At 32.9% G+C, this 15,559-nt stretch overlaps 1 protein-coding gene across 1 annotated transcript in view; it reads left to right on the top strand.

The window, feature by feature from the left end:
- The window catches only part of LOC142337502 (uncharacterized), a 98,711-nt gene extending 83,834 nt beyond the window's left edge, over nucleotides 1-14,877 (top strand). The window contains exons 5-7 of the mRNA XM_075386778.1: nucleotides 966-1,147; nucleotides 12,886-13,073; nucleotides 13,961-14,877. Of these exons, the coding sequence (XP_075242893.1) occupies nucleotides 966-1,147; nucleotides 12,886-13,073; nucleotides 13,961-14,800 (1,210 nt within the window). The 3' untranslated portion in view covers nucleotides 14,801-14,877. The remainder of the gene's footprint in view (nucleotides 1-965; nucleotides 1,148-12,885; nucleotides 13,074-13,960) is intronic.
- Nucleotides 14,878-15,559: the final 682 nt, after the last annotated feature.

Raw genomic sequence — 15,559 nt, 5'->3', positions numbered from 1 at the left:
TATTACAGCGTTATACCGACGTCCAATTTTAGTGCAGCTTACAAATGGACTTTATTCTGTGATTTTATCTATAGGGATATATTAAATTCATTTTTTAACCTCTCGAATGTTTTATAAATATTTTTACTTTATGTACACTTTATTTGACACCATTTATTTAATAACTGTTTATCATCCTTGTCTATTTTTCAGCTTAGCGGCTGTCATTTTATTTTTTTGTAAAAATTATTATAAAACAATCAACACAAACTACAAGAGGAAGAGAAACATCGTTTGGCTGGATTAGTAATTTACAAATCCAATATATCAAGTAGCCTGAGTTGTGTTTACGTGCGCCTTGATCAATAAGACAGTGGAGAGTTCTATTTTTTCCATAATTAATTCTGACATTTATTTCCTGCAAAAGTTTCTATTCGATTTAAGATAAAATATTCATTATGGCTCTTTGATAATTTGGGTATATTTAATGGTTGATACGTGTTCGGTTTATTTTGTGGCTTGAAGAAGTCTTGAAATCATTTTTTGAAAACTTTTTAAGAAGCCAGATTTACCGAATTAAGAATGATAAGAAACGAAAACAGAACCCAATACTCAGTGCTGAAGTCAAATTTGACAAAAGTCCCATTTTTTAACCCATGTGCTTTGATTGTTTGATCCAATTCAACATGCGTGGACTTGTATTGAAAAATTGGGCACTTTGTGAAATTAAGTTTGTCTGAATTGCTCTAATTAGTTATAATGAGAAATGGATGCTACAAGTTTGTAATTAATTTCAGCGGTTTAATATTGTGCATTTTTATGAAAGAGTTTAACGGATTTCCATTCAAAAAACAGCCTGCTTTACAAATGGAACCCAGTTCAGTAAAACTATAAGGAACTTAGTTACACGCTCGGCCAAAACCGTGGCTATTTATCGATACTTCTGATTTCGGATTGTGGTGTTATTAAAAAAAAACGTGTTTCAGCAATGTTGCCATCTTCCTGTTCTCTTCAGTGTTGCCCACTGCCATTCTGATCACACTTTCTGTCTTTTTCCTCATCATCGCTCTCTACAAGCACAGACCCCCCTCCCCCACATGGAGTGTGGAGACTGCTGAGTTCCACAGACGATGGCTATACGCATCACTCATATTCCTATTCCTCACAGGTGAATGAAAACAATTGCGAACCCTTGAAAAGACCAATCAAGCCCGACACACTAAAAGATTTTTTGATCGAGAAAATTGATCCTTATAACTTATGATGCGGCTTCTCTTTTGGATAAGCTCCGAAATTCCGGGAATTGAATGAAGTTTGAGCGTATTAATATCTGCCATAATTTCTAAGGTTAAACTCACATGTTAAATCATGAATATATAACATTGACGCAATAATGGCCAAAATATGGCGAATTAATGAACGTTTTCACATGCTCGTGTTCAGTTTAATTCCAGAACTTGCCCTAAAAATGCGGAAAAAGACATATTTTGTTTTGCCCTAATACCACAAAGACTATAAACTGAAGAACTTTTTTTAAACTTTAGATTAACAATAATCAAAATATGCATTTCACAACATTCTTTTGAGACAACAACCCGTCTTGGTTATCAGTTAGTTTCAGAAGTTTTAACTAATTTTGTTAAAAATTATTTTATCTCAATCTATGATATTTTTGAAAATAAGCAAAAAATCTTTTATAGATTTAGATCTCTTATTCTATGTTACAGATTACAATTTTTCTGCATCAAATATAGACAGGAGCTTTTGCTGTTTAATTAGCGAGCTGCTTTATCAATCAAGCTGCTTTATTTACCGAGCTCAATTCGATTATGGGTGAGAAAGCCAACATTGTAAAGAACCGGCCTTAAAATTCACCGAAGCCTGACTGCATTGAAAAAGAGCCAAAAGACGATTGTTACTTTTAATTACCATAAAATATTTAGTAAGCTACCATGAAAAATTCTTGTTTGGGTAAAAATATTGTTCGCTTTTGAAAGTTTTATATCAAGCCCATGATAATCACATACATAAATTTCACCATGTTATGTAAAAAGAGTAACTTTTACACAGATAACATAAGAAACAATTTTCGTGAGTAATATTACAGAATTAACCGCAGAATACAAATAGTTTTTTCAGTCATAAACGGACTAAGTGCTACACACACACACACACACACACACACACACACACACACACACACACACACACACACACACACACACACACACACACACACACACACACACACACACACACACACACACACACACACACACACACACACACACACACACACACACACACACACACACACACACACACACACACACACACACACACACACACACACACACACACACACACACACACACACACACACACACACACACACACACACACACACACACACACACACACACACACACACACACACACACACACACACACACACACACACACACACACACACACACACAAACACACACACACACACACACACAAACACACACACACACACACACACACACAAACACACACACACACACACACACACACAAACACACACACACACACACACACACACACACACACACACTTACTGTAAAGGTGAATTACATGAAAAAGTAAGATAAATATTCAGGTAATTTTTATCCTAAACTAACCTTGTGGAGGTAAACTGTGCAAGATGTCTACATGAAATTTTCAGGTAACTTAATCTGCAACTGCAAGTACGTGCAGGTATCTCGTAGGAACACCGAAACACGCTCACAGTTCAAGTATTGTCGTCTGAGTTTTTAGGTAATTCTACCAGCACGATTATAGAGTGAGAGCATTACGTGCCAAAACGAACATTTGCCCGATTAAAATGATTCAAACTTGTGACTGTTTTCGGCGATGCTATTTAACAATAAATGAATCAGACAGAACTAAGTAAAATTTTAGATAAATAATTTTCCAAAAAATTCCTTGAGACAAAACAAAAGCAGTGAAAGCGAACAGTCGGTTCTTTCTTTCTTAATTCTTTCATTCAGGCTGCATAGAAAACAAAACATTGATTGCGTCATATTTCTTGAAGCTCTATTAAACATTGCTAAACAGAAAACAATAGTGCTTGATTGTTTAGAATTCCGACAAAGTGCGCTTTAAAGAAGCACAGTTTATATCCACCCTATTGTAATTTCCGTTTATTTTTTAAGTAAAAGCATTGGAAATTTCAGTAAAAACCACATGAAAGTTGAATAATTTACTTTAATTCCTTGAACAGTTACCTTTTGATTTATTTTTAAAGAGCATTTGTCAATTACTGAGGGAGAAAGGCAACAGCATGGATGGTGAGGTATCTTCCAGCGATTTTTCAGAAACAGCAACAGGTATGAGTGGTGATAGTGTTTTGAGTAAAAAAGTTCATGAACTATCGAAAGTAGTATCTGGATTAATAGACACGAACAAAAAACAGGTACAAAAAATTATTGATCTCGAAAAAAAACAGGTTGAAATAAACGACAGACTGAGAGCTCAAAAACGTTACACAAGCATGGACTGAGTTATAATCTGCAATCCACCCCTTGACTCAAGAAACAATCGAAATGTGTTGCGAAACACATTGAAATTTTTTGAAAATTTTCTGAATATCAAACTGGACGATAACAGAATTAAAGCATTTCATATATTACCCGGCACAGCAGCTAATGGATGCCCAGAGTCAATGATCTGCAAGTTTGTCTACTTTGACGAAAAAGATAGGGTTTTTGGTGCAAAGAGGAAACTTAAGAAAATCAAGAGTCCACTAATTAATCTTAATATATATATATATATATATATATATATATATATATATATATATATTAATGAAAGACTAAATATAAAGCAGAAATAAACAGTGAGGCGAAGAAAATGGGAATGATTAATTAAGCAAAAAATTGTACAATGTCAGTTATAGTTAAGAATCTGCAAAACGAAACATCATTTAGAGCAGTAAATAACGTGGACAAACTTAATAAGATCCAAAATCCTGTCTTACGGGAGAGTGGACGCAACAAGCGAAAATTTATGAAGGAAGCGGATGAGCTCTCCTGTGAAAAAGGTCAAGAGGAGTTTTCACCTGATAACAAGAGACAATTGAAAAACTAAACTCCATAGCTTATTTTGGTTAACAGTGGAAATTGAAATTTTTTGTTCCTATTATTAATAAATTTTCTGTAGTAAATTTCATATTAACCCCAAAAAGTTGCAGTACTAAAATGATGAGACTATAAGCTAGAATGTTCCTACTCATTCATTTTGCTTGCAATATTCGCAGAAAGAGAGAATGGTAGTAATTTTAAGGCATATGTTTTCTTCCATTTTAGACTTCTTGTCTCATTGTCCTACTTCTCATTGTCCTAGCAAATTCTCGTTGTCCTTTTAGCTCGCGATATTCGCAGCCAAATGGGAAGATGAGAAATCAAAAAAGTTTAGGTTTATACCTCTCGCTTTACGAAGAAAAATTAAACCCCTTACTGCTTACAATATGCACAGCAAAGAGACAAATTAGATGACAATTTTAAAAAATTTTCTAGTGGCAATATATGTCTAGTGATATCCGCAGACAAAGATGTCCTAGATGATTTGCATTTTTAGGTTTTTGATAAAATAATTTTTTAGAATTATAAAGTCAAAATTTGCGATATTCGCAACTCCGAAATTAAATTAGGTTAGAAAAAGAAATAAACTCAGTTTTTTTGTTTTTTTTTTAAATTGTGGAGGCCTGCGTAATCTGCGGTCTTTCACATTCGTATATTCATATTGCTTTTATTTCTTCTTTTTTTATATTTACTCTATCTGTTGTCCAAATTTTTAAATATTAGATTATATTAGATTTGATCAAAATGCATTTGAAGCCCTGATAGAAAATAAAAACTGGTAATGTGTTCAAGGGAAAAAAGTTTTTTTCAAAATGAGTGCAAACAAAATAATCTTGCAAAACATCAGATCGATCTACAAAAATTTGAACAAGTTTGAAGTGTTGATGAAACAACAGGAGAGTCAGCCTTTAGCAATATGTTTGACGGAAACGTGGCTCAAGGACCAATCTAACACAAAGTGCATTAACCTTGTTGGCTACCTGGAGAGTGCTACAAGCAACCGTAATACTTCTAAAAGAGGATTTGGGATCCTTGTAATGATGGATTTACAACTAACAATTATTAAAAAGTTTGGCTGTACCAGTATTCAAATTTTAACTGTGAAAATCAACAGAAAAAATGGCGAAAGTTTTTTGTTAACAGTGATCTATATCAAACCGAATATAAGTATAAATGAAATATCGGAAATTTTTCAAATGTTTTTTGAAGAACTGACTCCAGATCCTGAACAGTTGCACATTGTTTGCGGAGATTTTAACATTGACCATAGCAGCAAAAACATCAAGCTTACAAAATTAAAAGACATTTTTAGTTCTTACAACTTAAGCAATATGTCAAACGTTGGGTATGCTAGAGAAAGCGCAAAGTCGAGAACTAATATTGACGTAGTTTACTGCTCGAAGACAGTAGAAATTGAAATCATCAAGTCAGCTGTAACGGATCACTATACTGTCCAAATCGTGTTCTCTGACTACGTCGGAAGACTGTATCACTGAAAAACAAAGTTTACAGGGATTGGACGGTTCTTGAAAACCACTTAGTTTTAGAAAAAAAGGTTTTTAAAATAAGAGACAAATTAGGCAGACTTTTGTTGCACTTTTATGCTTTGGATTGTGATCTTGCATTTCAAAAGTTCCAAGAGGCTATCATTGAGGAAATTGACAATTATATTCTATTGAAAAAATCAAAACCTTCTCAGCAACAAAATTGGATTGACAACAGCATAAAAAATTTAGCAGCAAATAATCAGAGCTTTTTCCAGACTTTTTTGAGAGACAAAACTATTAAAAATAAGGAAAAGTTCAATAAAATTAGGAATAAGCTGAGAAAAAAATAAAAGACAACAAAAAAAATCTATTATCAGAAAATGTTGAATAAAAACGCAAAATCAATTCCAGCAGCTTTTTTAACACAATGAAAACATTGAGTGGAAACACACTAAAAGAACAAGAAGAGTTGTCAGAGAAACAGGTTGATGGTTTTAACATTTACTTCACAACTATCGGAAAAATTTGATCGAATAAATTAAGTGATCCTGGAAAAAAGGGAAGACAAAAAAGAGTTTTAAACAGCATGTTTTTGACCTCAACAAATGAAGCCGAAATATCACTAGTCCTTAAAAAATTGAAAAATAAATACAGCACTGATTTTCACGGTCTCAATAACTTTATACTTAAAAAATAGAATATGCTATAGTTCCTACATTGACGTTTTTAGTCAATAAGTGTTTCGAAAAAGGATCCTTCCCAAATTGTTTGAAAAAAGCAGTAGTAATTCCAATACATACGTGCGGGAATGCTTCCGAAGCTCAGAACTAAAGGCCAATTAGTTTATTACCAAGGATTGGAAAAATACTAGAAAAAATACTCTGTGATCCATTGACCACATTCCTCGAGAAATACGATTTGCTTAATAAAAATCAATTTGGGTTCCGACAAAAAAGAGGGAATACTGGGGCATTAGTTAATTTCCTCGACGGAATCTGAGAAGACTGGGAAAATGGATTTAAAGAAGTGAAGTCTGTCTTCATAGATCTGAAGAAAGCATTTGATGCAATTGAACAAATTTTGCTCCTGGAAAAGCTAGAAAACATAGGAATGAGAGGAGCTGTACATAAATTACTGAAATCCTATCTGAGTGACAGACTACAATGCGTCAAATCGGTTGAGTTTAGGTCGGAATTCTGACCAATAGAATATGGAGTTCCGTAAGGGCTCGGTGCTAGGTCCACTGCTTTTTGTAGTTTATATAAATGATATTCAGGAGTTCTGCGGTGACTCAACTGCAATTTTGTTTGCTGATGACGCTGTTTTGAAGCAAAATGCGTATTCAAGTAAAGAAAAATTTGAGAAGTCAATCAAACCTGTAGCCGACTATTTTTTGCGAAACAAACTGACGCTCAATTTAGAAAAAACGCACTTTGGGATTTTGAAAGCAATCAGAATATCTCCTCAACTAGAGATAATTTTGCAGAATGATGCGATCAGTCAAAAAACGTCTTCAAAATACTTAGGAGTGCATATTGATGAAAAACTTAATTTTAATTGGAATATCCTCGAATCATGTGCGAAACTGTCCAAATTTTCTGGATTGTTTCATAAGTTGAGATCAATTTTAACAAATGCACAGCTTCTTATAACATATAAAGTTTACGTTCAACAAAAACTAAATTATGGTCTTTTAGTCTATGGAACCCATAGCAAGACAACACTTCAGCCTCTAGAAGCAAAAATAAAACAAATTGCCAGAATCATGTTCAAAAAGCGAAAAACGGAATCAACACTGCAAAATCGAGAAAAGTATAAAATGCATTCGATCAAAGATTTGCACATTTTTGAACTGTTTAAAAAATTAACAGAGATACTTAGATTGCAATGCGAAATAAATAGTCTAAAATTTCTTATAACAAAGAAAGAAATAGAGTCAGTTGAGTTAAAAAGAACATCATCCCGTCAGTTGAAAAGTACAAACGCCGTGAGTGGACTTAGCCCTAAACGATTAGGAGTAAGAATAAGAAAATTGTTGAAATTTATATTTAAATTTAACCCCAATTTCATTTCAGAAGTACAAAACTTGAATAAAGAAGAATTCAAACGTTATCAGTATAGTTTTAGAGACAATTACATTAGCAATAACCAACAAATAGTTTCGTTAATATAATGAGCTGATAATTTCAAATCCTTTGCATCTTAAGCATCTGACAAATTAAAGTTTCTTAGTACTGCTACTGGCATCACTTGACGAGGACCATCAGAACTTTTGATGACCTATCAAGTAAGTGGCGGTTCTGTGCGGCCTACTTTGTACAGCAATGCTAACTTAATTGAAAACAATTTATTATTATTATTATTATTATTATTATTGAGGAGTACTAATTGCAGATAAACGGGCAAAATTAAGTTTCAGCAACCATTCTTCTGATGGCTCACAATCTTGGATTCAGAACTGGATCTTATAAGATCCATTTTTGAAACCAAATTTCTGAGCCATCATATGAATTTCTGTTAATCTGCGATTGATAAAGTTGATTTCTCGGAATTCTATATTTAAAACTTATAAGTAAAAAAAAAGATAACAAGGCGATTCGGTAATGTGCAATTGCACATAAGATTCCGACACCGCTCATCCACAATTTTGGCACGATTGTCTACCAAATGAGGAACATAGAAAAAACCAAAAATTCAAATAAATAAATAAAAAAATTGGTGTATGAACGAAAAGATAGCCTCCAAAGCAAATAACTCAGTGGTAGAGTGAATAATGGTTTATTAGATTGATGAGATGTGCAAATATTAAGGAATCGAGTCAAGATGAACAGCAAAATCAAACAACAACAACAAAAATTAATTACATCAGAATCTTTTTATGTCCGTTTTAAAAAACAAAATTTAATAACCAAGTCAAAATAGCTTCAGATAAAACTGAAATTAAACAACGTAACTTGTAATTCACTTAAAAAGATATGGAAATACTCAATGAAAAGGCTTGGTAACAAGTAGACAATAAAGAACAAAAACAGTAAAGTTTTAAAATTCGCTTATTTTTTTTAAAACAATTAGTTTCAAAGACAAATTAGACAAACAAAAAATCAATTAAAACTTGGCAAAATACGCTTTCCAAAACGTAAAGCCATACTATGGCCATCAAAATGTGTTCGATTGCACTCTTTGCTAGCACCAATAATGCATCATGCAACCTCTCGTTATTGAAGCTAGGTAACAAGTAGATAAAACGGAAAAAATGAAAAATTAAGTATTACCTTAATATTTTTTCGAAAAAAATATTTCCAATGACATGAACGCCATTAATTACAGAATGAAACAATTAAATAGATTCGTTTATTCTTCCAAAGCAAGCCGTAGAGAATTTAAATTATACAGAATATGTTTTACGTCTACAAAAAGAACGCCAAACATGACAAAAATCAAAAATCAATTTGACTTTTTTTCCGTGTCGAAGCCAGTAAAGTCAACGAATTCTTTAAAAACAATAGATTTTGTGACACCAATCACTCTTGAAACCTTCTTTGACAACAATAATGTAACCTATGGCTTGTAATAAACGATACTAGACAATAAACAGACAACAAAAGGTGCAAAAATGCGAAGTTACAAGATGTTTATTTTTAATTTACAAAACAATTGCTTTCAGAGTCATGAAAGCCATCAGCTATCTACTAATATCAGAAACTCGCATCATGTATTCTTCCAAGAAAATCCAATCAAACGGGGTTATTGTACTGGAATTTTCATACGACTAAAAAGACAAAGTAAAAAGTACAGTTAAAGACAAAATTTTAACTCAAAAAAATTCTTAGAGAGAAGAAGTGTCGAAGCCGTTAAAATCATAATCTATATCTTCAAGGATTTTAATATTATCAATTGCGCCGCCTTATTTTGAAAACCAATAATGTGATATACGAACTGTCAAAAACGTGATAATGTTATAAAACTAGAAAACGAGAAAAACCAGCAAATACCTAATTTTTTTTAAGAAAATTGTGAAATCTAGTAATATCAAAGCCAGAAAACCATAACCTAAGGTGTAAAACCGCAATATAGATTGGATTTGGTTCTAATAGAAAGAAGAAGCATTCTTTCTTTGCTGACAATAAGCTACAAGTTGACCAAATTAAGAGAAAATTAGAGGCAATGTCCAATAAGTCATTATTTATTTGAAAATCAAATACTTTTAAAAGTCAAAACGACCATAAACTTTCAAGTAATCAACTAGACCCACCAATTTAAAACTATTTATGAATCTAATTGGACTTATCGTTAGTGAGCTTTGGTTTGAAGTGTTCTGTTTTTAAATTTAAAAAGAATAGATAGATTTTTTTTAATAAAAAAGACCGACTGATTACAATCCGAATTATTTTTGGATTATACCAGTCCAAGATTGATCCAAAAATAGTCCTGCTAATGGTGTTTGCCAATTAGGAACACTTAATTATTCGAACGCTCTAGATATTGATATTTTGTTATTTAAAAACAAAAAAAAATATGCTGCGTTTTTGATAATCAATGAATAAATTTAGCAAAAAACGGCAAAGTTTTAATTACAGAGCGCTCTCAACGTATTTGAAGTAAAAAAAGCCCCATTTTCAGTCTAAAAAGAATGTGTTAGTGGTGTTTGGGTCTGTACTTCCTGTAAATTTAATCAAACTGGACTAAAGAAACTTATTTCGAGCTGTTTTTGATGAAAATTCTTAACTTTGAAAAATTTAGCCCGATTTTTTGACAACAAAATTAATAAAAATAGCATACAATAACGTTTTTTGTCTTTAGAAAAAAATCAACAACACTTTCTAAAAAATTTAACAAATTTTACCAAAATTGGCGAAGTATTAGTAAAAAATTCCGGAAAATGTGAATCAAATCTCACCGGAATTCTTTCTATTTTCTCAAAATTTAAACCTCGATAACTCCCTGTAAAAAACGAAAATTGTAAAAATCTTTTTAATTCCATATTGTACTTTCTAATGATTCCAGTCTCAACTCTCTACGATGAATATATCGATCGGCCAAAATTGACTGAACAAAAAAACCCATTTGAGTATATAGTTCCTTCCCCCTCCTGAGGCGTCGGAACAATTAAGAAATCAAGTTTAGTCCAAATGATGTATCAAATTAAATCATTCTAATTTGTGGGAATAGTGATTTGAACTAGTCATTTTTACTAGTGATTGAAATGGTTACATGACAAAAAAAATGACAAAAAATGGTTACATGATAATGCCATAATACCCAATTTATTCCCTTTGTTTTTTGTTCGAAAACCTGATTACAATTGAAGGCAGCGTTACAAGTATGTTTTATCATATTTAAGCAGAGATCATCATAACTTCTCCTATGTAATTAGAACAAGTGAAAATATTCTCTGCTTAGAGATGATAAAATGTACTTGTGATACTGACCGCAATTTTTGAGTCAGATTTTTGAATACAAAAACAAGGAGTCTCGGCAATGTGCGTAAAATTCCGACCCCACTCATCCGCATTTTCGGCATAAATGTCTACCAAATGTGGAACAGATAGAAATCCCCCAAAAATTCAAGCATTTTAAAAAAAAATATGTATGAACAACAAGATGGCACCCAACGCAAATAACTCAGTGCAGTTAAAAATGACGCGCTAGATTGATGACATCAGTCATTATTAAGAAAGCAAACCATGACGAACAACAAATTCAAACAACAATAACAACAAACTTTAATTACATCCAAAACTTTATGTCCAATCTAAAAAAAAACTTAATAACAAAGTCAAAATAATGTCAGAAAGAACCGAAACCAAACAAAATAATTTTTTACTTCATTAGAAATGATATAGACCAGTCCATTATTAGGCTCGGTAACATTTAGACAAAAAAAGAACAAAAAACAACAAAGTTAATAAATTCTTTTATTAATTAAAAATAAAAAAAATTAATATCAAAGTAATGAAAACCAATAGATATCAGTTGAAGCAATCCAAATGTTTTATGATAACAGACGCTTCTATTGGAGGGCATTAACACCTGTCATTATTTAGTTTTTATGCGGTTACAAAAAGAACAACAAAAAGAGACAACAAACGAAAATTCAATCAAAACTTGCGAGAAAACGCTGTTGACGCCGTAAAGCCATATTTTGCACCTCAATATATGTGTAATTAAGCCTTCCTCGAATGCTGATGATGTGATATGCGACCTCTCACTAATGAGAATAGGTAAAAATAGACAAAAAAGAGAAAAGTAGGGCAAAATTAAGTAAAACTTTTGTATTTTTCAAAAAGAATTAATTTCAAAGTCATTTAGCTACAAATTGAAACAATTAAATAGGTTTAGTATTCCAAAGGAAGTGTTTAAGACCTGTTAATAATCAAAATGTGTCTTACGTCTACAAAAACAACGTCGAATTTATTCAAAAATTAAAGAAATTTGTTGTTTTTTTGCAATTAACCTGAGTCGAAGCCAGTAAATTCATTAATAATACTTTAAAAACATTGTTTACAGTTGCACATTCCAATAATGTAATAAATGATCTCCATTTAACAAGACTAAAGAAAAAACGCCACAGACGATCATAATCTAAATCTCCTAAGAATGATCAAAAACGGCAGTCTCTTAAAAGAAGTGATCAAAAACAACTTTTGGTGGCGAATTTTGGATTTCATGAGTAAGTTTACTTGATTTTGTCTATTATTCCACGCTCTAAGTCTCTCATTTCCACTCGGTTTCTAATAACAAAGATCGTGTTAAAAAGACCGAAATGAAAGAAAACCTAATTGTTGATTAACTTCAGAGATTTCCCTCTGCTAATTGTGGATTAAGAAGACAATTAGAGGCTCTGCCAGTGCCCATAACGTTGTTCACAATTAAATCTTTGAATTGGGTCTCAACTAATTACAAATAGAGTTCGTGCAAAAAAGGTTTAGGCTAATTACATGCACAAAATTTTGGAAATTGTTTACGTTCATATCCGTGAATACTAGTGATAAATTGTATGCCTATGACGTAATTTGCCTTTTCGGACATTGGCCACGTGATGGATCATTTCCTAAACTTACCGATCGAAAGCGATCAAAAACGATCAAATTCAATCTTTTCCTAAAATTATGGGTCAAAAAGGTTCCAAACTGATCACAAACCGTCATTTCGCAAAACATTTTGACCGTTTTTGCACAAACCGTCATTTGGCAAAACATTTTGACCGTTTTTGATTGGTCTGGTCAACGGGGGGTAATATTTGTGACGTAATATATTGAATGGTCTGGACCCTGAAAATTCTGTTGTTTTAGGCATGACTTGGTGTCTGCATCTGTTGTACAACATAGTACAGATAGCATATGCCTATTACGCTTGTTCCTTCGCACTTCACATCCAGAGCAGTGTGTTTGGAGTGGTGATCGGATACTTCATGAGACTGGAGAGGATATTCGAACAGGAGCACCAGAGACGCTGGAGAGATGCACTCTCAAAACGAATGGTAATCATTGACCTCACCATCTAGTTGATTGACCTCCTCTCTTCCCCCCCCCCCCCTCTAGTCTAGACCTCGGTTCATGGAAAGACTTATAGTTATAGAGGGGGGGGGGGGGGGGTCTAGGATCACAAATAAAGTCTTTATAAAAGTCTTTTGATTGATTATTGAAGTCGATTATGATATCTAAAACTTCTTATCAGGCTATACAAACCAGTATTAGTGATGCAAAACAGCGCATGATTCGTTCACACGTGTCTGTGAAAACAAAAATTTTGCCCACTGGGGGGAGAGAGGAAAAACAGTTTTGTCCATAGATTCATTTTCACAAATACTTCGACATAAAAAGCTAACGTTCGAAAAAGGAGACATGAAACTGGAATCTTTTCTGGAGAAATTTATGCTTTAAATTACCTCACGCCAGTTTATTCTTCAACATTACTCAATTTTGTAATATGAATTCTTTGGCCAGTAAGCAAAATCTTGGTTAACCACGCGCAAGTTAGTAATTTGTAATTATAGTTACGTGTTTGTATAATTTGGATAGATAGAAATAGGACAAAATATTTCAGTTTTTTCGCGCAATTATTTCCAAAAACGTAATTATTTGTTCCGAAACAGTTGGTCTGCATTAATTCTGAAAGTCGCTGTATTAATTATCAGCTATATAGGAACGGTAGTTTTTGTTGCTTTCTCTAAGTAATGTGTATATGTATGGGCTTACAAGGCCAGGGGAGGGGGGGCATGCAAACATAAAAATTAAGCATAATTTTCATGTTTGCGTCTCCCCTCCCCTGGCCCTGTAAGCCCATATACACATTACTTCTTTATGATCCTAATTACGATTTCAGGCAGAAAACTGCCTTTTTGATTTGTTTGTTTTGAAAATTTAGATTCCCTACATCAAAAACAGTCCTAACCACTGCGCCACTCTTAATTCAGCCCACACTGCCACCATCAAAGCCTCAACCACCCCCTCTCTCCGTCTCAAAAACGGACTCACCCCAAATGGAACCCGACGATTCACTCAAAATTCCGCTACTCTTGGACCCCCAAGCAAACCCTTAAGAAGTCTAAGCGATAATGGAGTTTTCACTCTTCGTCAATCTTCAAGAAACTCTGAGATGAACAATAACACCAACACGGGCAATTTTTCTACCCTATTACCCAATTCAATGACTCGCTTCAACACGGTGCAAAACCCGAGAGCCCTAATGCCAGTCTTTTCTCGGAACTTGAACCAACCCGGCTTAGCTCCGACTTGTCAAATCAGAAATCACACTTCGACATTTTTGCCAACATCCGACAGTAGCCAACGAGAAAGCCCGTCTGATATCACTTCCGAGCATAACGGAAACAACTCGGATTCCGAAGAGAACTCTGCTTTTTTGAGCCCGATTCCCGACAGCGCTTCGGCCGCAAGTAGCTCCTCAGCATCTTCAAGCCATTCGAGTACATACAAACGCGTTTGTTTCAGCCAATCAGTTCAAAGCACTGCCAATCCAGAATCAGCCAATCAGAACGCAGATCGCTCCGACATTCCTGCCAATCAGAATGAAGATGGTTCAGCTACAGCTCAAACTCAGTCATCCACAAACGCAGCAAAAATTAAAAGCAGAAATATGAGAGAAAATGAAAGCAGAAGTTCAGAGCGAATTAATATTGATGAAAATGTTAATTTAGTAGTTGATTTAGATTCAAATCCCTCGTGCAGTCAATTGATAGAATCTTAATCAAAACTAGATGTCGCACAAGTACGTTAGTTTTTCACGTGTTGGTGTTCAAACTTTTGTTGACTTTTAAAATCGGACCAAGAAAATTGCTCAAAAAAGCTAAGATAATTTGAAAATTTGATAAATTTAATAACTTGATAAAAAGGTAAGATAATTTGAAAATTTGATAAATTTGATAATTTGATAAAAAGCTAAGATAATTTGCCCGACCAATTTGATAATGGAAAAACTGATACAAAATTGACTTGATCCGACAAATTTGAGTTTTTGATGTTATTTATTGCTGTTTATTTGTATCTATCGTACCTAATGTTCATTATTAGGATAGATGCACACATTATCAACATTATCAAAACAACAATATTTATTTATTTTCTTCCTTCAGATTGAGAAACTTCAGAATTCAAAGGATTTCTGCTCTCTGCAGATCATTTTTTTGAAAATGTTTGTGGGACTAGTTTTTCTCCAAGTAACTTTTCATCATTTTGATTGGGCGATAATTCACCGCCAATATACATACATAGATACTTACATACATACATACATACATACATACATACATATATATATATATATATATATATATATATATATATATATATATATATATATATATATATATATATATATATATATATATATATATATATATATATATATATATATATATATATATATATATATATATATATATATATATATATAATATATATATATATATATATATATATATATATATATATATATATATATATATAT

Source organism: Convolutriloba macropyga, chromosome 4, assembly GCF_964194025.1.
Source record: "Convolutriloba macropyga chromosome 4, txConMacr16.3, whole genome shotgun sequence".
Classification (NCBI taxonomy): domain Eukaryota; kingdom Metazoa; phylum Xenacoelomorpha; order Acoela; family Convolutidae; genus Convolutriloba; species Convolutriloba macropyga.
Note: the sequence above shows the minus strand (reverse complement) of the source record. Positions and strands in the feature narration are given on the sequence as shown.